Source organism: Podarcis raffonei, chromosome 5 (assembly GCF_027172205.1).
Source record: "Podarcis raffonei isolate rPodRaf1 chromosome 5, rPodRaf1.pri, whole genome shotgun sequence".
Lineage (NCBI taxonomy): Eukaryota > Metazoa > Chordata > Lepidosauria > Squamata > Lacertidae > Podarcis > Podarcis raffonei.
Window position 1 is genome coordinate 33,897,722 of NC_070606.1, and position 25,523 is coordinate 33,923,244.

Sequence of the window (25,523 nt, forward strand, 5' to 3'; positions counted from 1 at the left end):
ATACAACCATATTACACGTTTAACTAATTTGAGTGCATGACCAGCAGATCTGAATACATGAGTATGTATTATTAATAAATAGTTTCATAAATAAAATACAAATATTATTCTCCTAAATGTTCAGTACTACCAACTTCTTCTTTTGCTAAGCACAGCACTGTTTCAGTGCTTTTGAATACAGTGGTACCTCGGGTTACATATGCTTCAGGTTACAGACGCTTCAGGTTACAGACTCCGCTAACCCTGAAATAGTACCTTGGGTTAAGAACTTTGCTTCAGGATGAGAACAGAAATCGTGCTCCGGTGGCGCAGCGGCAGTGGGAGGCCCCATTAGCTAAAGTGGTGCTTCAGGTTAAGAACAGTTTCAGGTTAAGAACAGACCTCCAGAACGAATTAAGTTCTTAACCCGAGGTACCACTGTACCTATTTACTGATACCTGGGTACTTTTTGCTGCCGTGTTTCAAAGTTATCTGTGGGCATTTTTCTGATTTTTATTAAATTTTTAGACTTTATTGTTGGCCATATTTTAGCTCCATTTTCTTCACTAGATCTTGGAAGGGCAACTCATAAATGATATAAACGAACAACGCAACTGAATGAATCACTTCTGCATCATGATTGCTGAATTGTTAAAAAAATGCTTGACAGTTCTGCTCAAAAGTATTCTCACCAATGGAAGTGAAGAAATCTGTATGGGCATATGAAGAGGGAAGCACAACACAGAGGACTAGAAGGCAACATGATTTTGTGGGCATCATTGTTCTACTGCTCTGCTCTTGCCTTAACAAACGCCTGAAAGAGAAATAAAACAGCACTTTTAAAAATACGGCATAGTTTTAACAATTACGAGGCTCTTGAGAACAAAGCAAAGGAGCCATTTACATGCTTCTAACAGAACCGTGCACACAAGAAACCACCTGGGCAGCCAAGTCTCTTGACAGATGTGCAAACAGCACCTCTGGATTGTCGCCAAGCAAACTGGGCTTGTAACATGTCATGCATAAATGAGCGTCATCTCCCCTGCAGGACTTAACGCACATGAGTAACAACCGTTTCCCAGAGCTACTGATGGTACCGGCTGTGCTTGCACTACTTCTGTAAATGAAGAGGAGATCATGGAGGTTGTTTCCAAAGCATCCTGTAGTTTAATCTTAGGAGTGCTAAAGGTAAAAGCAACGTACTGCCTCTGTCCTTTTTAAAGTCAAGTTCTGTAGTGTTGATGCTTTATTACAAACAGGTGGCAAATAAATGTTGTGAAATAACCAGACAAGGACCCTGGTGGCTGGGTTCAACTAAGTAGTTCCACTAGCAGGAGATAGCTTATCCCCTCTCCTTCCCCAATGTGCTCCCATGCCCCCCCTCCTTGAAATTGGCTCTGTGGCATAAGCAGAACCCCCAGAACAGTGCACAGCCGGCAGAGAGGAGAGGTCATTCTGTTGCCGCAACAGAATGTCTATTTGTCAGGGTGTTGGGACAAGATGACCTCCAATGCAACAATTGCATTGCATTAAATGGTACAACTGAATTGTGTTAAATGTGCAATTCAAGACCAGAAGGGTGCTGCTATGCTTTCCCACCCATGCAAAGCCATTCCTGAAAATTTTCTTTTAGGTACCGACAGAATAAAAACAACATGTCAGTGTCTGGAGGGAAGGAGATGTTGAGTTCTACCAACTAATATGAAAGATACAATGAGAAAGTCTCTCAATTAGAATACATATCTGTCTGGAACTTTACGGCCAGATAGCTTCCTGTCAACCACATCCATATTCCCATCCAACTGCTTTTGTCAATGTCCCCTGGTTTACCTTTACCCTCTCTACCCAAACCTCTTTATGAGTGAGTGTTGCTCATCCACATCCTTGCCTGGTTAATATTAGTGAGCCCTTGCTTGGTTCAGGCAATTAGCTCTCTACTGCCTACTATCCTCGCCTTAATATACCCCTTCTGAGCTTGTGTATCAAGTCAAAGCTAAGAGATCAATTTTCTTCCATCCACAGAGGCACAGAAGGGTAGCTGACAACCAGCTGGCAAGCCAGCCTCAGCCCCAGAGTACATGTTTTACTCAAGTCTGTGAGTTTATAATCCCCAAGTGGTTTGAAAAATCACATATCACATGGACACATAATGTGGCCTTTCAAGGTAAGGTGGCATTACTGTCATGCCAGTAAACAAACAGAAAATAGTTTTCTAATGTATTACCAAGGCTTTTGGAGAGTAATTTCACAAAACTGGGATTCATGCGAATCTCAACCACATAACCCATTGCGAAAATTCACCTCACAAGTAAGAATAAAACCCACAAATACATTAGTGTATTTGTGAGAGGCAATAAGTAGGCTGATAATTTGTCAGGCAGCAGAGTTTCAGGGTAATACAACTTCCCAATAGTATTTTATATTTAGAAGAAGGTCTCAGTTATGTTGAAGTTGGAAGCTGACATTGCCGTTAACTATCCAGGAATGTCAGGGCACTGGAAGCTTCCCTTTAAAATAACAGGCAGAAACATTTGTGCATTCATAGTAATGGGCCATCAGTCAAAATGTCTGTTATATTGTTTGGTCTCAGATATATCGTAAAGCCCATCTGAATCCCCATCACACTTATACAACGGATACTCACGTTTTTAAGAACAGCATAGGAATACAGTATTAAAGAGCTGGACAATGAAGCACATGGAATGCTCCCAATCATTTCCATCATTGCTACTGGACAATTAGAAGCTGAACACGCCTCCCATTCATTAGCAGAGAATATAAAATAAAATTCTTGGAGCATCATTAGTGTTTGCTTTAGCACAGTGTGTAGTAGACCTTTCACATACTGCTTCACACTTTGAACTTTTCTAAACTGAACATACAGGGTTTGTGGTCATTGCTAGTCCTACTCAGAGTAGTAGACCCACTGAAGTTACTAGACATGACGAACCTTGGTCCTTTAGTTTCAATGATCTACTCTGAATCAAACTTAGCTGGATAAAACACATGGTAGTTGTAAAACAGCATGTGAGGGTTACATAGGGTTTTTATTTTTATTTTCTGGGTCTCGCAAATAGATTAAGCCCCTGTTGTAAACAGAAATTGCAACATTGCTTGATTACTTTAAGGGTACAAATCCTTTCAAAACCCTTACAAGGGAAATCAAAATACATTAATGTAATCACAATAAATCAGGTACGGGGGAACAACGAAAACTCCCGTAATCCCTCTGGCCATTGGCCATGCTGGGGCTAATGGGAGCTGTAGCTCAGTAACATCTGGAGGGCCCAAGGTTCTCCACACCTGCAATAAGTAAATACCAAAAGGTAGCAAGCAATTAGGACCCTTCCAATATAGGGCCTGTAGGAGAGAGTTCAGATGAAGCAGTCACTGATGTTTTCTTCACATGCTTCCTTCATTCTCATGAAACTTCTCCCAGGACAGTTCAACTAGAGAAGACAGTGTGTCTTTTTCACCTACCTACCTACCTTTGTATTCTAACACTGTTTCAAGAGTCGCACCCCGTTCCAGTATGGAAGTGCTTTGGTGGCATGAGCATAGCACAGCCTTTGCTAGGTGGTCTTTTTAGATTATTTTATGCAAGGAAAAAAGTTATACAGCTTGCCTCTAGCAATTTAAATAAGCTTGGCTGCTAAGAGAATATTGTGTACGTTGATGCGGGATCTCGTCCATAAAGCCTCTTACGCCACACGAGTTTCAGGAAACCCACTTTTACTTCACTGCTGAAGTCTCATATTTAGACTTTGAGTAAGTTCGACAAACTTTTGAATGACCCAAGTGTGATGCAATACTCCTCAGACACTCAAAAACATTTGAATGCTGATCAAGTAGCACAGTCCCTGATAAAATTAGCCAAAAAAAACCCCTGACTCTGCATATCCCCTACATCGAAGCTCAGATTTTTTCATGTCTGTGTGAGCTGCTTAGAAATGCATTCTATTCATACTTAGCAAGCATGAGTAACCAGTCAGCGTAAATAGCTTCTCTTCAAAAGTTTGTGAAGCGAGCAAAAGGTTGATAAAAAAAATGCTACTGCCACGTATTTCACCCTCCCCCACTCACGTAACGGACACTCGTTCATCTCAAAAATCTTCCCAAGTGAAGTCTAACAGAAAGTACCAGAGCCTTATCGAAACAGTCAACTTTCTGTGTAAACAGCTCTCTTTCTTATTGGCTCTTCAGTCCCTTCTTGCAGTTTTGTACCCTCTTATTTGCAAAGAGATCAATTTACAAAGGGGAAGGGAGAGAGGTAACCATTGCTTGCTGAGGAATTTCCGCACAAACCAATCCTGCTGGACAAGTTGTATAACACGCTTAAGAAATAACTGGAAACTAAGGCATGTTTGGCGAAGTAAAACTTATTCTCTGGTTAAGTCATGTATCTTGTTTTTTAAAAAGTTTCAACTGTTAGGCCTTGCATGAACGCCGATATCAGGAGAAGAAGCACCGCATGCAAACTTGGATGAATATCATCCGCTCAATGAGTAACAGCCAGAGATGGAGATTCTAGAAGGAAGGAAGGAATCAAGTTTCTCTCATACACTACTCTCAGGATATGCTACTGATTAAAGAAACTCACGCCACTCATTATAGGGCAAAATGAACAGCCTCTGAAGCTCAATTGCTGAAGAGGCTTAGGAGCAATCTTGAGGGTGAAGAGGGAGGGGGGGGGAGCCCCACATCCACGTCAGCCCCAAACCCATTTTTCCCTTGGGGCACAGACATGGGCGGATCTGTGCAAGAATTTTGACAAGACTGGGCTGCCCTGGGCGAGTTGCTACTAGGCAAATATTTCCAGGGACTTTTTAAATTTTATTTTGGGGGGAGGGGAGAGGGGCAGAGAGCGCTGTGCCAAGTCCATCGCACTCAGTCCATAGCACATCAGCAGCGTAAAAGAAAGGGAAGAGAAAGTGCCTGGGGGAAAGGGAGCCGGGCGGATTCCCCAGCAAGAGGGCGAAAGGAGACTTATTCAGGCAGCATGCCTTTGGTTGTGGTGGTGGGGAAGCAGAGAGGGGAGCCGAGCAAAGTAGCCACAAAGGAGGACTGTTTGTTAAAAGCACACTTGTGGGGATTGTGTGCTTTTGTTTTAAAAATAAAAAAAAATCAATGCCTAAAATAAAATAAAAAGTACGACATACTTTATGGGGAAGTTAGCTGCTGCGGTTGCTGCTGCTGCTGCTGCTGCAAAGCCAGGCATGCCAGCTATTTCCCTTCCCGTGGGAAAAGGAGTGGGAAAAGACCCTTCCATGCACGCGACCAGGAGTTGGGGGAAGTGGGTGGGAAATGGGAAGAAAAGCCCCTGCACGCACCTCGGAGGAAAGCCGCCCAAGCTGCTCCTGCTGCCGCTGCTGAGCCCTGTCCGCCTCTCCGCCCGGTCCGGGACTGCACGCAGCAAGGCCCCTTTCGGAATGCTTATGCGGGCCGGGATCCCGCCCACCGCCGGCCCTGGGAGGCGGCCCCTTCGGAACGCGGCCAGGGAAGCGGCCGCCCGAGCTGTACGTGAGGCCGGGCACAGCAGCAGCGCCCCCGGCGAATGCGCAGGCGCGAGACCCGGCTCCATCCCCTCCTCTCTCCTCTTCTCGTGGGGGACAATTAGCGCCTTGAATTAATTGGGAAAGGGTTTTTTCCGGGGGGGCCGCGCGCGGCGGAATTGCCCATCGAACACAGCGGGTCTCCTTATGCAGGAGGAAACATGCCCAGGGGTGTGATACTTCATAACGGGGCGAAAAGCGTGGGGGAAAGAGCTTTAATTTATTATTATTGTTATTATTCATCAATAGCGCTGAAAACGCTCCTACGTCGCCAGGCTTCTGCAGACAAGAAAGTGTTCTGTAGGGCATACTGGGTAGCTCAAAACGGACTGATCATTTCATGGTTTCATGGATTGCTCTAGGGGTGAAGGGTTGCTCAAGATTAATACCGTAAGCGTACGTGGGTTGTTCAGATACAGTACTGCCAAGTATGGGTTATTGGCAACAGGGTTTTGTTTTGGATTCCCGCCCCCCCCACCGAAAAGTTCAGCCTGGATGAACTAGAATTAATCTGGAATAAGGGGCTGGCATTCTGATGCTGAAGCTTGCAGGCATGAGGAGTACCCACCCCACAATCGGCACCCATTAATAATAATAATAATAATAATAATAATAATAATAATGATAATGATAATGATAATAATAATGGTGTGCTGGTATCTTAATGCCTGTTTTGTATATTCAGGACATTACATTGGGACTGACTCCAGCAGTAACTGCTGCCTTGTGAGATTTGCTTTCATGGTTGTGTTAGTAGTAGTAGTACAGTGGTACCTCTGGTTAAGAACTTAATTCGTTCTGGAGGTCTGTTCTTAACCTGAAACTGTTCTTAACCTGAAGCACCACTTTAGCTAATGGGGCCTCCTGCTGCCGCTGCTGCGTGATTTCTGTTCTCATCCTGAAGCAAAGTTCTTAACCCGAGGTACTATTTCTGGGTTAGTGGAGTCTGTAACCTGAAGCGTCTGTAACCTGAAGCATATATAACCCGAGGTACCACTGTAACAACAACAGTAAGAACCATGTAATTTGCTCAGTCCATATAAATCCTTCCTTCTGATGTTACCAGTGCGGTGTGGGACTTAACTACACAGAAGCAACTCTTACTTTGGGGTTTTTTAAATAACGAAAAGGCGTATTTGTTTTTCCTTTAGGAGGATGCTCCACGGGGATGTTCCCATAGTATGACCTAGAGCAGTAGTCATTAACATTCTTAGGCCAGGACCCACCTTTAGCCCAACAGTAGCTACTTTAGATATTATATGTGCACACATGGTCCACACTGGAAGTGGCAGTGGAGCTGCACAGCTGGCCCTGTCCTCAGTGTCTGCACACTGAGCATAGGACATCTCAGCAATGACTGGGGTCACAGTTCCCATGGAACCCTATGTGCATAGGCTTCCCCTGCTCAGAAAGCCACACTCAACAGGTGGATGTTATGGTGCGGTAGGAGGGAAATCACATGTTGGGGTCAGGACCATCTGCGGGGCCCAGCTTATGGAAGAACTTCACACATATAGTCCACATCTGCACTATATTAAAATATATGGCACTATGATACTACTTGGTTTCCCCCAAAGAATCATAAGAACTGTGGTTTAAGGTTTATAAGCAGTGCTAGGAGACTGCTGTTCTCCTCACAGAGCTACAATGGTCTGAAGGGAATAGAGGTCATGTAACTGATAAATCAGCCTCATATACCGGTAACCAGTATGCTTAACTCTAATTAATGCACGAAGGGGTTAAAGCCATAGAGTAGCCTGTCCTTTGTGCTCCCACTTGCACCAAGTGATGAGGTCAAAGCTGGATGCTCCAGGCTTAGACCGCTTGGTTTAAGCAAACCATCTTTGTGTTTCTATACAAATAATTTACCTCTTTTTGGAACCTCAGTTAAACTGCCTGTGTTTTGTAGTGCCGTGTAGGAAAGCACATGAATATGACCTTTGGAGAGTTTGTAAGTAAAGCATTTTTTAACTTCCCAAATGTGTAGTCTCTTTCTATGCTAAGGGAAGTGGGGAACTCTGGAAGCAACTTGTAAGGGTTAAAGGTCTAACAACCTATATTTCCACACTTTACTTTGGTGCATTTTTGAGATTTTAAATCTCTGCTGGGGCTTCCTCACCAAAGAGTACTCACCCAAAAAACTGGATCTTAGGCAGCCAGGGAATTCTCCTTTTTATTTTAATATATTTTATTTTTTTCTTTTACCAGACTAACACCAACAACCCCCACCACCCTTAAAAAATTATAGTTCCAGAATTCTTTGGTGAAAGCCATGACTGTTAATGGGGCATCATACTGAGTTAAATGCATAGTGCCAATGTGACCATAATGGCTTTTAAAACCAGTCTCCTTACCCACAGTATAGCACAGTAAGTAATTTTTCAAGTAAACTGTATTAGAAGCATTATATGTTAATAGACAAAAGCTCCATCTATCTTTCTGCCAAGCAAGCTAGACATTTCCTTTATCATAGACACTACTCTAGTCTTGTTTGTTATAAAGAGATTTATGTGAGCTGTTTTCTCAGTTAATCCTATTAGCCTTGTGGATTAACTGGATAGTGTTTGCTATGTTCAAGAAACTCGTGAGAAACACTCAAGCATAACTCGGCAGTGCTGTATATCATTCGAAGAACAAGTGTGCCGTATCCCCGTAACGGCTCATTTTTAAAATTGTGTATGGATATATATCTTCCAGTTAAATGCCTGGCAACCTTTATTACTGTCTTTGAGAACAAAACAAAAAGGATGGCACTATCAATATACTTTGTAAATACTCACATTTATTTATTTTTATTTTCAGTTTATGAATTCATCAGCCAGAGTGCCTTAAGCATACAAATGGCATCCTCAAAGTGGTTGTTTTAATCTACACAGCTTCAGAGACTTCGTTTAACTCTCCCCCCCCCCCTATAGATTGAATATTGTTACTGACTCCTCATTCAGTAAGATCAGTGTTGGTTGCAGTACTCAAACAGCTCCAGGCTCTGAGGAGTTCTGGCTGAAAAAAAGCCCTGGGTAGAACTGAGGAAATTCTCTGTCTAAAATTCTGGAGAGCTGCTGCCCGCCGTAGCAGGTCTCCAACATTGAGGTAGAAAGACCAATTACCTGGCTTGGTACAAAGCAGGTACATTTGTTCCTGTGAATGTAATTTTGCTGCTGGGCCAGTTGCCAGAGAAGCAAGAGGCAGTTAAGGCTGGTTCCCCCCCCCCCGCCTTAATGGTTTACATCAGATGAATACAAAAAGATTTGCGTGGCATCTTACGCATTTATTCTGGGTTCTGCTCCAAACCGCACCAAAATCTGGATCCATAAATAAATAGCTGGTTCTGCCCAGGGCCTGGCTCTGAGTTCCACTATCACAACTAGAAAGGTCACCTGCAGTCTCAATACAGAAACCAGAAATTTGAGTTGGCAGTCTTATTGGGAAAATAGAAAACAATAGTATAGCAATTCTGCGTAAACACTACTAACGTAAGGGCAGAGGAAGATAAGATCTAGTTCAGCATCCTTTTCCCCAACTAGATGCCTCCGGGAAAGCCACAGGTTGACAAATATTTTGCTGTTGTTGCTTTTAAAAAGCGGCTTGCTCATTTATTTTTGTGTTGTAATTACTAACAATAATTTCCTGCTATAATAATTTTTGGTGTTCATTATTGTGTTTGATGAAGGTGTTTTTTTATATGGTAGATAATTTTTTGGGAGAAACACTTTTAGTACATTTGCATTGCTTTAACACATTTTCTATTGTTAGCTTTATTTTTTGTGTACTGATGCCTTTCAGGAGTCCTTTTGGCTGTGTGAAGCATTGCATAAATTTAAACCATGGGTTGGCAAACTAAGGTCCGCGGGTTGAATCAGGCCCAATTGCCTTCTAGATCCGGCCTGCAGACGGTCCAGGAATCCAGGCAGCCAGCATAGTGCGTGTGTGTGTGATGGTTTTTGTGACTCAGCCAGGCTTGGGGGTCAAAAGTGAGACAGGTGGCTGCTTGAGACAAGCCCCTTCTCCGTCCGTCGCGCGCATGCAGCAATATTTTCTTCCGGGGTGGGGAAGAGTGAAAAGGAGCCACAGTTCGGATTTCCACCATGGAGCTGCTGGCGACTGACCTCAGGAAGGGCAGTTGCGGCGGCAGGGGCTCGGAGGTGTCTTGGGACCGACGCCCGCCGGTGTCTGTGGCGGCGGTGCTCCCTGCTACAGGAAGCGGGGAGCACCTGGGCGGCTGCACTCCAAAGCAGTTCAGTGCTCTACTGGGGAGGCTGCTTGTTAGCTACATGGTGCAAGCCATGGAAAGGTAAATAGCAGCCGCCTAGTCTTCCCTTGGACGCGGGTGGCACTGTGGGTTAAACCACAGAGCCTAGGACTTGCCGATCAGAAGGTCGGTGGTTCAAATCCCCGCGATGGGGTGAGCTCCCGTTGCTTGGTCCCTGCTCCTGCCAACCTAGCAGTTCGAAAGCACGTCAAAGTGCAAGTAGATAAGTAGGTACGGCTCTGGCGGGAAGGTAAACGGCGTTTCCGTGCGCTGCTCTGGTTCGCCAGAAGCGGCTTAGTCATGCTGGCCACATGACCTGGAAGCTGTACACCGGCTCCCTCGGCCAATAAAGCGAGATGAGCGCCGCAACCCCAGAGTCGGTCATGACTGGACTAATGGTCAGGGGTCCTTTAGTCTTCCCTCATGCGGGGAAAAGAACGTTTTTGCTTGAGTGGCGCCAGCCTGACTTAGCGTGGCCAACAGCTTTTCCTTTCACCCACGCATGTGCACACGTTCTCCAAGGCTGACAGGAATGGTGCACTTACCTCAGCCCCCCACCCCGCCTTACGAGAGAAGTAATAACTGTCAACGCGTAAAACGCAAAGGAAGCAGCGTGTGTGTATGAGGAAACACCCCCCCAAATCACATTTGTGCAACATTGGGGTTGGTCCCAATAAGGGTTTTTGCAAAAAATGTGGGTCATAATCATGGCAACATATAGTCTGGCCCCCCCACAAGGTCTGAGGGACAGTGGACCGGCCCCCTGCTGAAAAAGTTTGCTGAACCCTGATTTAAACCAACGTTGGAGGAAAATGAGGAAGGGGCTATCCAAATCCTACTAACATTGGTAAGCACTTTAGAGCACTTTCAGCATAGGTACCTCCACTCTTGGTTATGTTGTTAATGGAATTGTACCTGCTGAACTACACTTCCCAGAGGCCCATTTTGAGCCAAAGGATTATGGGTAGTGTAGTTCGGATTAATAGAGAAGCTGAACCGAGCGCCAATCAGTGTGGAGTGTTTGCTAAATGTTTCCTGCCGACGGAAACTGCCGTGTGCTTTTATATAACAGTAAGTGAAAAGCTTTCATTTGTCATTCTTGACTACTGTCTGACCCTGCAGGGATTTAAGACTGAGAAGCAGCTTGGAGAAAAAAGCAAATCTGCACTTTTGAGATCTGAAGTTCAACTTCTTTGTGATTGATTTAACATTTACGGTATGGAAGAACCCGCCACAGAGCCTTCCTGGGACTTTGAATTCCTTCACTGATGACAGAAATCCCGCTTACATATAACTCTTTCTTGCTCTTTGACATTGCACAGATAGAAATAGGACATTTGTAATAAGGAACACATCTTGTTTTCAAAACTAAAAATTAATTTCTGAGTGCTTCTCTCTTTCCACTTTTGCATATGCCTGAAGACTTTTGTTCGCCTACTGTAGTACTACTGTAGAAGTACTGAGTAAGCTCAGAGGCTGTGACTGATCCAGTGAGTCACATGACTGAGTAGAGATTTCATCCTGGGTTTCTCCCAAATCAGATACTCTTAACTCTGCACCATGTCAGTAAATCATCTTGCAACTGAAGTTACAGTATTTCCATTGTTATTGCATATTTTATACTTTTTAATATTTTTATATACTTTTATGTCTGATCCGCTTTGCAATTTTGAATGGCAAATGGTATAGAAACAGAAATAATAAATAAATCCCATCAAATTTAGTGGGAGTCAAGGGCTTTCTACTGAGTAAACATGCATAGGATTGCATTTTAATCTCCTGCTTGATAGAATAGCTGCAACTGTAATGCAGCCAGCAGCTATTATTGGCGGATAGAATGGAAGGAAAGTTAATGTACCTTTGTGCTTTTTAAAATACATTCCATGGGGAGGGAGAGCTACCAGAAAATAAGGACTTTTTCCTGGTAAGTAGGAAGAGCTGGAGCTTCTGCAGCTGTTCCTGAACTCTCTTCTGTCTGTGACTTTTAGGGCAAAGTACAGTTTCTTCTCAAATGTGAGTTGTCAGACAGTAAAGATCTGAGGATACTACAGGATTCTATGACACCCTGTTTGTTTTTTCCTGTTCTGTTTGGATGGTGCAGCTAAGGTGGAACATAAGAAATTCATTTCATGCATAGTTACAGTAGCAAGAGTTTTACTGGCAAAAAAAATGGAGACTGTAAATGATACCTTCTGTAGGTGAGCAGACAGAAAATGTGGGTGTTTGCATTAATGGTTTAACTTACAGTTTTTACAAGAACAAGAGAGAAAAAAGACAGTAAGGCATGCTTGTGGTAAATCGGGTTTTTATTCATTTTTATTGAATATTGAAAGAACTTGATTTTCCCAAAAATGCAATATGGGTTCACAGTGTTGATTTTCCTCATTCATAAATGAGGATCCATCAGGGTTATTATAAGTTGTGTGTGTGTGTGTGTGTGTGTGTGTGTGTGTGCATATATATCCTTGAAGATGTATATCTGTGCATATGTATGACTTATTAATAATAGTATGGTATTTTTCTTGTTTTTAAGCTATGGCACACAAGATGGTAATCACTTTGGTCTATCGAGTGGGATATAGAAGAGCTTCTTCTCTGTATTCCAGGATGCATTCAACCTATGTCAAGAAAATGAGGTAAATGCTTAACCTGTGGGGAATTTGAGCCCAATATGCTAGAATTTGTTGTTAATGGGATAAAGCTAGAATTACTCCAGTATGTTTTTACGGCTTACTGTTTTAATTACCCAGACATTTGGTGGCTGAAGACTAAGGTTCATAGCAATCTCTGGATAGATTTTAGTTGTTTTTAGTTGTAACTGTTTTTCGTTTTCACTGTAATTGTTTTTAGAAGGTTTTAGAATGTTGGGTTTTGTTGCTGTTGTTACTAAATTATGGATACGTTTGCTGGCATGGGCTTGTTTGGGAGGAAAGGTAAGATATAAATTCAATCAATCAGTCAATAATAGACCTTGTATTATCAGTATTTTTTCAAGTATCTGGAGCACAAAGATGGAGAATGCAACAACAGGTTCTGCCACAGAATACTTTGGATACAGCCCTGTACCCATATTCCCTGTACAGTGGTACCTCGGGTTACATACGCTTCAGGTTACAGACTCCGCTAACCCAGAAATAGTACCTCGGGTTAAGAACTTTGCTTCAGGATGAGAACAGAAATCGTGCTCCAGCGGCACGGCAGCGGCAGGAGGCCCCATTAGCTAAAGTGGTCTTCAGGTTAAGAACAGTTTCAGGTTAAGAACAGACCTCCAGAACAAATTAAATACTTAACCCGAGGTACCACTGTACTGGGAATAACCCCCATTGATCTGAGATGGACTTACTTCTGTGTAGAAGTAAGTAAGGAAATTACATGTTGGGCTGCAGTGGGAAACTCGCCCGGAGAAAATACCGTAGGAACAGATGCGTAGGCTTGCACAGTTAGTCTTCTTCATGTGCTGCACTTTCTGATCCTTTTCTACCTGCAGGTATATGTCCGAACTAAAAGACAACGATGACGCTTGCAGGAAAGCCTCTAATTTGGGAACTTTCTTCCTGTTTCACAACTACTCTCCCTTACTGCAAGAGAAAGGAAACATGCTCCTGGCGCCAAAGTTAAATGCAGCAGGTAACAAGTTTATTCTGCAACAATCCTTCCTTTTCGTGAGAAATGTCCTATCTGTTAAGGTGTTAAAGATGCTTTTAGTGCCTGCTCCCAGAGAACCCGGGAGAACAGTAGATTAAGCAGTGGAAGGTGGTCCGTTAGGGCAAAGAAGGCATTGCCTCACTAACCTCAGTCTGCCCCCAGCCAGCCCCCACCTGCCAGCCTTATTACTTACAAGCAGTCCAGCGGGAAGCACTGCCTGTCCGCTTCCTTCCACCTCAGCCTCAGTGTTGTCCTTGGAGAATTGAACAGTGAGAAGGATGAGAGAGGACAGGGATAAACCTAAAATTTGTTGTCTCTGTCTGTCGTTGGGTTTTCCTTCTCTTGCGGTTGGCTTCTATATCACTGAGTTTAAATGGGAGGGGGGAGAGAGAGAGAAGTCAGGGGTTAGAAATTTTCAGCAGGAAGGTATCAGCACTCTAATAAAACTTAAATTCCTGGCGTTCCTTGATGAAACTTTTAAGCATGATGGCAAGGGGTGACATAACTGGGTTTCCGAGCCCCACAGGCGTGCCGCAGAAAGAATGTAGTAGGTCAAGGGAGCCATGGACTCAAAAAGGTTGAAAACCTCTGTACTAGAGGTGCCACAGGCCTGATCTAGCAAGGCTGTGCTTATGTTCCTATGAAATTTTCAACTGTGAAACAAATTTCAAAACGACTTCAGGTTTTGTGGTAGGGATTTATAAAATATACCTGTGGCTTTTGTTTTAGGACAGCGGTCTAGGCCTGGGCGATGTACTGATACATCAGTGATGAAGGATGCTTGAAATCAGGGTGTGTGTGAGAGAAGGAAGGCACAGGGAGAATCAGGCATGTGGTGAAGGATGCTTGAAATCAGGGTGTGAGTGAGTGAAGGAAAGAGCTGTGAGATTGGGCGTGCGGTGAAGGAGTGTGGAGAATCGGGTGGGTGGTGAAGGAGACTTCAGATTGGGCAGGAATGCACTGGAGCCCAGAGGGCAAATCAGCTCCTTGGAGAATAGGCTGCCCTGAGACGAAGGGACTTGTGGTGCTGGGGAAGCTAGCAAGCAAGGAGACGGTGGTGCTCGTCTTTACCCTCTCCTAGCTTGGTGTGTGTGTGTTCCATCTCCTCCATTTCAACATAGCGATATATCGTCATATCTCGATGTTTGGCTGGTGATACATCGCAATGTTGAAAAGCTGACATCGCCCATCCCTACAGCTGTCCCAGATTACAGAAATGTTAACCAATGTTGTGCTGATGTGCCTTTCTAAGCTTCCTCTTCCTCTGTTTGTCTGGTTTTCAGAAATTAAGAGGATTCTAGAGAAGTTCAAACAGAGCGAAGAAAAGATAGAGGATTCCATGCTGGTTGGATGTTCAAATGAGTGCAGGCCGTATTTTGCTTTGGACCTAGGTTAGAATGACCTTTTGTATACTGTTGCATGCAACCCGAATCTCCAAGCAGCGAAAGACTGCAGGGGTTCCTGCACTTACCCAGGGTTCAGTTTCCTTGGAATGAAGTTCAGTGGCGACTGTGGTATTTTTAGGATAAGTGGCTTTGTTTACACACACAGAAAGAACATAGGATGGAGGGGCTCACAGCATTAACAACCCAACAGATCTTGCTTCTTGATTAGGTTTCCAGCTTCCAGCACCAGCCAGCAAACTCCCAGACACAACTCTGGCTATTGTTCTTCTAACCTAGGATGAGGTGGCATCTAGCCAAGTGCAGGGAGCAAGGAAGCCTATCCACATCCCTCCTTGGAGAGTGCCATTGCTTAGTTGAGATGCTGATGAGAGCACAACTCCCATCATCCCTCATCATTGGTCCTTCTAGCTAGGGATGGTGGGAGTTGTAGTCCAGCAACAGCTGGTGACCCAAGTATGAGAAACACTGAAGGCAAGGAAACTTGTCTGAGAAGTTCAGCAACCTGTTCTACTACTAGATTCTAAGCCTCACCGGATACAGGATCACAGGCCTGGAAGGGATCCAAGGATATCATCCAGACTGGCCCCCTAACCCATAACAATACATATATATCCTGCTTTAATCCCGAGGTGGGAGATAGCCAGTTCTTCAGCTCCCAGTAATGTGCCCCAATGTGCATCCCTTTATGCTTAATTGTATTGAATTTGATTTCTTATTTTGGTGCCCATTCACTCACTCAATTTGGAGCCATCCTTCTGGAACACTTCGCAGAAAAGTTGCCCTTTCACCATCCTGAATAATATGGTGTCACCTTCAAACTTGTATACAGGCCTATATTTTTCACACCCGCTTTTCACTGAAGTCGATTTGTCCTAATATGTCTTCATTTTGTAAGAATATACTGCTTTTGAGATGACGTTGATGCCTGTGTGACAGCAGCAGTCTCATCTGGGAGCCGCCCAGAGTGACTGGGGAAACCCAGCCAGATGGGCGGGGTGTAAATACTAAATTTATTATTATTATTATCAGCTACAGTGCCATAATCATGTGCTATTGATATAGATCAAAGGGCGTGGGGTACGTGGGGGTAGGCGTAGTAACTGAGATATCCAATTCCCACAGATTTATTGAATTCCAGGATCCTTGGAAAGATCTGCCCTTGAAGCTGAACTCAATGGATCATTTGGGGAAATGAGGAAAGCTTTCTTCCAGTTAGAAGAAGAAGATGCCAGTTTGATTTCCACGGTAGGATTTTACGTGTAAACACAGAGACTGCTTGTGTTGGGTATTATATTACTGTTAGAAAGCTGAAAATCCAGTTTTTCTTACCTCTGCAGATTCTGGCCCTGTGAACTCATTTTTCTCTCCCACTTTTTATTCTCCTCACAAATGTCCTTCCAGCCTTATCATCTCTGCCTCATTCCTCCAACCCTCCTTCCATCACCGTAGGCCCGTTTGCCTGCTATCAGGACAGCCCAGCTGACCCAATGACATTCAGAGACCCTGATCAGAGTGGGCCGAATATTTTTAGCCAAAGAACCTGGGGCCTGTCATGCTTTGCCCCTCTGTGATAGTGAGACAGGCTGCCACTTGCTGCTAGAGACTCCACCACACAATCCCTTAGGTCAGGGGTAGGCACCCTAAGGCCCGTGGGCCGGATGCGGCCCAATCACCTTCTCAATCCGGCCCGCGGACGGTCCAGGAATCAGCGTGTTTTTACATGAGTAGAATGTGTTTTATTTAAAATGCATCTCTGGGTTATTTGTGGGGTATAGGAATTTGTTCATTTCCCCCACTCTCAAAATATAGTCTGGCCCACCACATGGTCTGAGGGACGGTGGATCGGCCCACGGCTGAAAAAGGTTGCTGACCCCTGCCTTAGGTGGTTGAACATTGGCTTAGAATCCTAGGTGTACTTCCTGGCATCTCCAGGCAGGAGATGCCAGGAAGAGAACCCTACCTGAAATTCTGGAGACCTCCTGCCAGTCAGTGTATACAAGATACTGAGCTAGACGGACCTGATTCACTATGATGCAGCTTCCCATGTAGAACACATTGATGTAAGAGGGAGGGTGAAACTGAACCGCTTCTTATAGTTATTGCAGTTTGGGGCTGGTTCCCACATTTCACTTTCCCACATCAAAGTCCTCAAGAAATGGTTTTATCTTTTTGGTTGAAGTGTGCCCAGCCCACGGCAATGTCAGCTGTTGTTTATTCACCACACTGCGGGAGAACCAACTCTTACTGGAGCTGGCAGTTGGGTTGTCCAGGGCCAAAGATGTGCATACACTCCACAGTTGTGATGCTCTTACTTGAGGGGCATCAAAGTGGGCTCTTGAAGACAATAAAGCCCTCAAAGGGCTGCAGTGGTGATTAAGGAAAGCAATCCATTGGGGAGTAATTTATTCTGATTTTATAAACCCCCCGGCAATACTTGAGCAGCCTGCTCCTGAGAGCAAGTGGACACGGAGGCCAAAGAAGATGGTGGGTGGCTCCTTTTGTTACAGGGCTAGCATGGTGTATTGTCTAGAGTGTTGTGTTTGGTTGTGAGAATCTCAGATCTGTCTCTCATCCATGAAGCTCAGTGGTTATTCTTGGGCAAGCCTCTGCCTAGCCTACTTGACCTGAGGGTTTTTCTGTTAGAGGTTGTGCTACTGTTAGAGGATGTGTGGGGAACCTTCAGATGTTCTTGAACTACAACTTCCCTCAGCCCCCCAAGATGGCCAATGTCTAGGGATGATGGAAGTTGTGGTTCAGCAACATCTGGCAGGCCAAAGATTCCTCACACCTGTGCCATATGGAAAGAAAATATGCATTTCCTGGAGCAATTTGTTCTTATTTTGTAAACCAAGTATTGATGGGGGGGGCGGTTAACAAATGGGTTGCAGTTTGTATCCTCTCAGCGTTCTTCATAACCTGATTGATGTTTATAGGCTCAGGCTCTCCTTCGTTGGCATGATAACAACCAGTATTGTGGGAAAACAGGACAGCTCACAGTGAAGAACTTGGCTGGAAGCAAACGGGTTTGTCAGAGCAGTGAAATAATCTATTACCCACAGGTGGGCAACCTCAAATATTTTTGTCCAGCTGGCATGTGTCTTTGAACTCTGATCCTGCATCTTGCTTGTCTGGATGGGGGACAGAGAAGGGTGTGTGGGTGTATCTAGAAACTAGCCAACTGTACAAAGGTAAAATTTGCATCCAGTGCTCCACCTACTTTTGGTTCCCCTCACCGGTGGCACATGGTCCTTGAAAGGTTGCCAAGAGAGGAGCAGAAATTTATTATATTCACTGGACACCCAGTTACCTGGGCTCTCTGGGCGATGTACAATTGAACCATTTACCGTGATTAAAACAAAAACAAAATAAGCAATTAATTGTAATCATAGTATGCATTGTTGTTGTTGTTTGTTGTCAAATAATATGGAAGCCAAAACTGTACAGAGAAAGTTGATCACAAACAACTAAAATAATCTAAAAGGACAAAGCACCTTCTGACCATCATAAAAGCCATAAAAATGTCACTCTCAATATTTTTAAAGGATTAAGATGGTGTTCAAAGGCCTGAGGGAACAGAGAAGTCTTTGCCTGGTGCCTGAAATATGTTAGTGAAGGTGTCAGACAAGCTTCTCTAGGGAAGCATTGTGTAACAGGGGAACCATCAAGGCCCCCTCCTTCAGAATTCCCCAGTACCATGGATTGGATCCCAATCCTAGCATCTTCAAACACACCCAGCCCCCCACCCCACCTGCATAGCTACTATTTGAAAAAGTTTTAAAGAGACAGAGATGCATTCCACATCTCTTGTTTCCCCAAGAGCACTAAGGTGGACCCTGATAGTCGGGATGGTGCCAAAGTCCGCAGCAGGATCCTGTGTTCTGAACTGCCAATTGTTTTGCTCCAGGGTCTGCCCATAACAGCCAGGAAAGTGTAAGTGTGGGGGCCTTTGTAATGATCGCTTGCATTTTTCACACATCCCACTCCTGTGGTTGCAGTTTGTACTCCATATTGGAATTAGCAGGTCTGATCCCTCTCTCAATTTCTTGTCGTTTTTTGCTTTTTTAAAAAACATAAAAAGATGTCTCCAGTCGTTATTACTTTGGTGTCTGATGGGAGTCGATGCCTTCTCGTACGGCAAGCATCGTTTCCTAAAGGGATGTACAGTGCTCTGTCTGGCTTCTGTGATATAGGTAAGGAAACATGTGACACCAGACTGTTAAGTTTGCATGCACAGTATTCTAATTAGAGTCCTGCTGCCTCAGAGCATGTGGTAGAAAACTTGCTCACTAGAGATGATATGTGATGAGTTGTGGGGAACCTAACAAGAATTTGCTCATTGTTTGGCACGTTACTTACGATCCTGGGGAAGCAACAATTAATGGCTATATTGCACTTACTCTGAAACTAACAATAATTGAGTCAGCTCTTGAAGTACTTTGATGGACATTTTGCAAATTGAGAAACACTTGTGTTAGGCTTTTTGCAATTATATTTTCAGCATCAGTGCTGGATGGGCAGTGATTTAAAGCCTGCTTTCTTCAGGGAGTGGTTATGTGATTGAGTTCCCTATGAAAAACTTGGTTGCCTAGGCAATCCAACCGTGTCTCTACCTGCCCCTCAGTTAATGTCACGTATGATGTCAGGTGTGGGGTACATAGCCTTGGTGTGGGGAAAACAGCTTTGCAGGCCAAATTGGGTTCCTTTCTTGGCCTAACTTGGTGTTTGGACTGAGTCCTGCTTTAGGACTCATGATAACAGCTGTCTTGTACTGTGTCACACCATTGGTCCAAATAGCACAGTACTGTAAGAGCTGCAGCTCAAAGGTAAAAGTGGATTAATACCATAAAGGCAAAATGGATTTCTGGAAGGAACTTCATTACTCTTGCATTTTTCCTGCTGAAGATGAAGTCTGAAAAAGGTGCAAGTAGATATGAGAAGGAAGCCATATTCTGCTGTTTTAGATTCCCGTGTTTAGCATTTAGCAGTTAGTGCTGGTGGTGATAAAGATTAGCTGAAGAAAGGAGCTCTGTTAAAGTACTGAGGGAAACTAGCCTGTAAAGGAAACATGTGTATCTCCACTGGTAGTCCCCTGTTCTGTTGGTTCCCTTGATCCAAAACACCAGAGTCACTTTTTACAGCGGCTCTCCAGCAATCCACCAGCCAAGTAAATTCTCCACTTGTCAGAACGCATAGTTAAGATCAAGTCTCAACTCTTCCAACTTACTTGGGCACTTGACCAGTAAAAAATAAATAAATTGGTCAGCCGTCCCATCAAGCATTTTTTAATTTATCTTTATTATCACCAAGTTTAATCATTGTGTTTATTTGTCAAAAACAAGTAAGTTAACTGCTATTGTGAAATAGTGAATTAACTTTTTAAAGACTTGCAATAAATTATTATGACTTAACAATGTTAGGTAGGCTTTTCAAAGATGTGAACAATTCACGGAACAGTTCTTGTCATTGGTTTTTATCCTAACTCAACAGGGACGAGTCTGCATTTCATTTAAGAAGAAAACGTAACAGTAAGCAACTATTAAATGCTGGTTTTTCAAAGGCAGTTTTACCACCAGGTAGCAAGCCACCTCTTCAGACACCACCAGCATCAAGCCTTCGTGATAAAAAAAAGTTGGTTGACTGACTATGCTTGACCAACCCTGCTTCAACTGTGTTAAAATAGGGCATTTAACCTAAAAGGTGGGCTGGAAATCCATTAAGCATAAACAAGAAATGCTTATCGTGAGGTATATCCTCATGCCTTCTCAAAAGAAAACTTGTAAGCATTCTCTCAGGATATGATGCAGCCCTTAGAGACTCTTTCTACTCCCAAGGTGAAACTCTGGAAGAGACACTCCGTCGAGAAGTGGCTGAAGAGGTGGGGTTAGAGGTGGAGTCTATGAGCTATTCTGCATCTCAGCATTGGCCATTCCCAAGCAGCACGCTAATGATTGGCTGCCATGCCCTGGTGAACCCGCAACGGAGCAAGGTAAGGAGGTGGTGGTGGAATCTTTCATTTGATCCACTTACCTTGTTGGACTACAATTCCTATCACCGCTGACCAGTGGCTAAACTGGCTGGAGATTATGGGAGTTGTAGTCCAACAACATCTGGGGACCCAAGGTTACTGAACCAAACTTTATTGATTTGGCTTATCTAAATGTATATATGATCAGTGACGTAAAATTCTTCGCCGTCTTGGTTCTTCTGTGGTTTTGACTACCGAAAACGGTTCTGGAGAGCATGAAGGTGCATTCGTATTCCCAGCCCTGCTTGTCTATCCAAGCAGCCTGGCAAGCAGAAGTTATTTCACTGTCGTAAATAGTTGACTCTAATAGATATGTGTGTAAACACACAAACACACACATGCATATTTGTCGTTGTTGGCATCTGTTTGGCTCGAGAGACAATGGAGTGTGCCTCTGGGGGTGAGATAAACTTGCTGTGTTAGCAGCACTGAAGTGACCTCTCTGAGGTCCTGGGCTTCTCAGATGACAAGCCCCCCCCCCCAGTCTTGCTGATGTGGTCCAAAGGAAAGCAGAGAAATATGTTTGGCACCAGCCAGGCTGCAGGAGTTGCTGTTAAGATAGGTTATTGTTATTAACTTCACATTGATTGGGGGGAGAGGCAGGAGTCCATTGTCTAGCCACGAGGTGATTGTGTGACAGGGGCAAGATTGGTACTTGAGGCATCCTGTCTATTAACTACAACACTACTCTAAGCTCTCATTATGACGCTGTTTTTATTTTTAAAACTTTTCATTTGCAGATTAGTATCAACAGACAGGAGCTAGAAGCTGCTGAGTGGTTCAGCCATGGGGAAGTGGTGAAGGCTCTCGGGCGGAACCCAAAACCTTCCAAAGACAAGGATGACAACCTCTCATTTTGGGTGCCACCTAAGCAAGCCATAGCCCATCAGCTGATTCAGGAATGGGTCAAAAAGCAAGGTCCTGTGCCTACTTAGAGACACTTATTCAATCATTTACTGCTCCAGGTAAAAATCCAAGTGCCAGTTGGCCTCCTAATTTCAGTGACTCCATATGTTAAGATTTTCTGCAGGACATTTATAGGCAGAGAGGGTGGTTCCATTTCACACTTTTGCCTGAGGCTAAAGAATTTGTCCGTCAGATCCTGAAGGTGTATATATATCACCTGGATGGGTTTGTAAGGGGGGGGGGAAGGATGCTTCTAAGGGTCAGCGTTTCCTCCCTGCCACTTCCAGTGTTTCAGTTCTTGATGGAAATCATTCCCAAGTGCTTTTCTACAGTGTAACTGGTAATTCAGAATTGATCCTAAGTTTAAAGCAATGGTAGCCAGCCTTTTCGGGCTCATGAGCACATTTGATTCTATGATTTGCAATTGTTGTGGGCACCCCACCCACCCCACAGCCTCTGCTGTTGGCAACAATAAAATGAGTATTTCAGGCCCAAATTCAGTGGGAAAAGGAGCAAGGGGCATGGATCCCATGGGCAAAGACATGTTGGCAAGCTCTGGTCTAAAGACTCTCACGATGTTTTGTAAAGTTATTTGCTAGATACAATGCCAAAGTTCCAATTAAAAACAAAAGCCTCTCAAAAGCTTACGCCACCAGAAATGTGATTTATTTTATTTAGTGACATTTATATGCTGCTTAATTGTACAAACTTCTAAACAGTTTGAAGCCAGTTGGCAGCTGAAAAACGAATACTCTACAGTTATTTGTAAAGTTCACTTTAGTAAAGGCGTTCAGCTCTCATCTTCTATTTCACTTCCTCTGTGACAGCCTGCAACTGAATTCCATCTTCCTGGCAGAAAGTAATTAGACTTGCCTGTATTTACTGCTATTGCTATAAGCTCTCTGAGGTTTGAACTGTTTCCTACTTCTTTTAAGGAACTGATATATCAAACCAGAATTATTATTATTATTATTATTATTATTATTATTATTATTATTATTATTATTATTTGCTTCATTGTTTCTCTATGGTAGTTCACAATTTTTCCTGTCCTGGGCGTTGTCTGTGTAGAACACTCTCATCCTGCAAATAAAAAGGATTCCATCAGCCCAGATTTCTTCTTTCTGGGAATATTGCCCATACACTGCTTCCAAGCCAGAGTGTTCAACTGCGTTCTTGTTCGAAAATGCTGCAAAAATAAAGCTGGAATAAGGTTGCAGTGATAAATGCGGTTGAAGCACCCATTAGGTTCAACAGCTTATTTAATTAAATGTTCCAGATGGAAACTCAGATCAGTTATATAGAGGTCACATTCAGTTCAGGGGCCTGCTTATCAGTCAAAATGTGGAAGGCACAGCAACTGCCCTGTCCTCAGGAAAGATCAGTAGATGTTTCAACCCAACAGAACTCTGTATTGGGGCCTGCCACTCTCTGAGAAAAAGACCTTATGAGATTCTTGGAACCAAAGTGGAGTGGAGGGCTTCTTTTGGCCTCAACAAATGTTACACTTATCATCCACGGCCTCCTATACTTAAGTTTGGGAGCAATTGTCCATTCTTTACCATAGATGTTTGATAAATGAACTGTTAAGATTTATTTTAATTGATATTCATGCTTAAGGTAGACCATGCCCTAATTTTCCATGCATGTTGAAAGACAAGCAAATGACTCTGCAAGTATTTTAGCTATCTTGAGAGTCGTTATGAGCAGCTGTAATACTATTTTTTTGTTTTTGCATAACACCCCCCCCTCTCTAGGGATGTGTTCCGTTCCAAGAGAAGGGTGGATTTGAAGCTTAGCAATGAATGTCAGTACTTCCTCCTATTGTGGTAAAATGTTTTGATATATTCCTTCTTTTGAGGAAGGTCAGAAGCAGATACTTATTGGTACTTAATAGAAAAGTCAGAAGAAAATAGAAGAAAATAATTCAGGCAGGGTGATCATATTTATAGTAAAACTTAAACCTTGTAAACAGACCCCTACATTCCATTTTACAAAAGGAAATGCAGTGGTTTGGTTTTCAAACAGAATGCGTTCTGGGAGTCCGTTCAACTCCTGGAACCACCCGAAAACCAAAGCATGGCTTCTGATTGGCTGCAGGATGTCTGGCTTCCAAAAATCGTTCGAAAACTGGAACACTCATTTCTGGGTTTCGATCATTCGGGAGCCGATTTGTTCGGGAGCCAAGGCTTTTGGCTTCCATGGTACAACTGAAAGCTAGTCATTCTTAAGTGGGAAAAGTAATTTCTCCTTTCACCCACCCATTTTCAGTAGCAACTACTGAAGCTACTAATAGTTGGTGGCAACCTTACGCTTCAGAAAGCTGCTAAATCGGGGTGAGTAACTTGTAGTCCACTCATTGTTCATGGCTTGCAATACCCATCATACCTGACCATTGTCCATAGTGACTGGGACTGCTGGGAATCAAGAGTCCACTCCTGGACAAAACAGTTGAAGACTTAAGTTCTCCACTGTTCCCACTAACGCCAAACAATGAGTTGTGACATGGAACCACGGGAAGGCAGGAAGCAGCATTGCACTTGAGACACCCCCCCCCCCCACTTCAGGATGCAGTTTGTCTTTCAGCTGTAAACTTTCATCATGTATAACTGACGCATATGAAAAAGCAGTATCAAAATTAAAATATACTTCCAGTAACTACTTGAGGACAGAAAGACGATAAGAGCATTCTAGAACAGCCTTTCTCAACCTGTGGATCCCCAGATGTTGCTGAACTACAACTCCCATCACCCCTAGCTTGCAAGGCCAGAGCTCAGGGATGATGGGAGTTGTAGTCCAACAACATCTGGGGACCCACAGGTTGAGAATCTCTGTTTTGGAACCTTCATTGTTTTTGCCTGCAGCTGTTTTTGAATGTTTACCTACATCAAAGTTGAGTTTTAACAGTGAGGGGTGTTGGAAAGACAATAAAAACAATCTTAATGCAAACTATAATGAAGGGAGAAAAGAAAAACATTTCCCCCATTACAATTATTTAATTTTGTATGGAGAAAAAAGAGCCTGAAGAAAAGGCAGTAATCTGGCTTGGTTTTACTTTTAACAGACAGTGAGTTATTTCATTTGAAATTAGTTTACTTTCACATGCTGGAGAGATTATGACATCATTTGGCAACTTATTAAATCAACTTGTTCATATTGCAGATGGGGAAGATGAGAGCCAGTTCAAAAGGGATATACTTAGGACTTGAGACAGAAGTCAGATCTGACTCAGCTGCATCAGGACTTCAACCTACAGTTGACTCCTTATGTAAAATAGGCTACTGACAGCCTAAATGTTGGCAAGCAAGGTCAATCCTAGTCCAAGTGCTGTTCAAACAAACAGAAAATATATCTGTACAAAGAACACAAAGAAAACCTTAACAGCCGCGATCAGCTCAACAGATTAATGTTGCCTTCTCTGAACTGCTTAACCACAAAGATATATGCAGAAAGCTTTTTCCTGCATAATCACTGAATGCCTAATTATCTAATATTGGAGATAAATATAAAGAAGCTGCACTGAAAGATAATCAAATTTCCAGTTATTACAACTAGTAAGCAAAAAAGAAAAAAAGGGTAGAGTTGGTGTTTTGATCTTTTGCAAACACTGTCTTTGCAAAAGCCCTCTGCGCCCTTCTAATATTTTTAGTACTAAAATGACAACATGAAAAAATGTACATTTATGTGATTTAATGAATATAAAAAGTCATAGAAAAATATTTTCAATCCTCCATCTTAATTTCTTACACTGTATATACCCA

General features: G+C 43.4%; 2 protein-coding genes across 8 annotated transcripts in view; one reads left to right on the forward strand and one right to left on the reverse strand.

Annotated features, from left to right (window-relative positions):
• Window positions 1-5,575, reverse strand: part of P4HA1 (prolyl 4-hydroxylase subunit alpha 1) — a 29,913-nt gene extending 24,338 nt beyond the window's left edge. For all 3 annotated transcript variants that reach the window (XM_053388570.1, XM_053388569.1, XM_053388568.1), the window contains exons 1-2: window positions 5,310-5,575; window positions 672-793 (exon numbers count right to left, since the gene is read on the reverse strand). In XM_053388570.1, the coding sequence (XP_053244545.1) occupies window positions 672-793; window positions 5,310-5,560 (373 nt within the window). In that variant the 5' untranslated portion in view covers window positions 5,561-5,575. The remainder of the gene's footprint in view (window positions 1-671; window positions 794-5,309) is intronic.
• Window positions 5,576-10,235: 4,660 nt separating this feature from the next.
• Window positions 10,236-25,481, forward strand: NUDT13 (nudix hydrolase 13). Of its 5 annotated transcripts, none has more exons than XM_053388578.1 (10): window positions 10,241-10,851; window positions 12,314-12,416; window positions 13,268-13,407; window positions 14,709-14,816; window positions 15,970-16,076; window positions 17,765-17,890; window positions 18,910-19,021; window positions 20,663-20,817; window positions 21,597-21,821; window positions 24,925-25,481. In XM_053388578.1, the coding sequence occupies exons 1-9, from the start codon at window positions 10,809-10,811 to the stop codon at window positions 21,789-21,791; spliced, it is 1,089 nt and encodes a 362-aa protein (XP_053244553.1). In that variant the 5' UTR covers window positions 10,241-10,808; the 3' UTR covers window positions 21,792-21,821; window positions 24,925-25,481. The 5 variants fall into 5 exon arrangements, with proteins under 5 accessions (XP_053244555.1, XP_053244553.1, XP_053244552.1 ...); XM_053388577.1 differs by lacking the exon at window positions 24,925-25,481 and adding an exon at window positions 23,520-24,722; XM_053388579.1 differs by lacking the exons at window positions 10,241-10,851; window positions 24,925-25,481 and adding an exon at window positions 10,865-10,996 and having other exon boundaries at window positions 21,597-22,027.
• Window positions 25,482-25,523: the final 42 nt, after the last annotated feature.

Coding starts and splice junctions, on each gene's coding strand:
- NUDT13 (XM_053388578.1), top strand. CDS start 10,809: ATGTTTCCTGCCGACGGAAACTGCCGTGTGCTTTTATATAACA. Junction 13,408..14,708: donor GCCAAAGTTAAATGCAGCAG/GTAACAAGTTTA, acceptor TCTGGTTTTCAG/AAATTAAGAGGATTCTAGAG. Junction 19,022..20,662: donor GTCTGGCTTCTGTGATATAG/GTAAGGAAACAT, acceptor TCTACTCCCAAG/GTGAAACTCTGGAAGAGACA.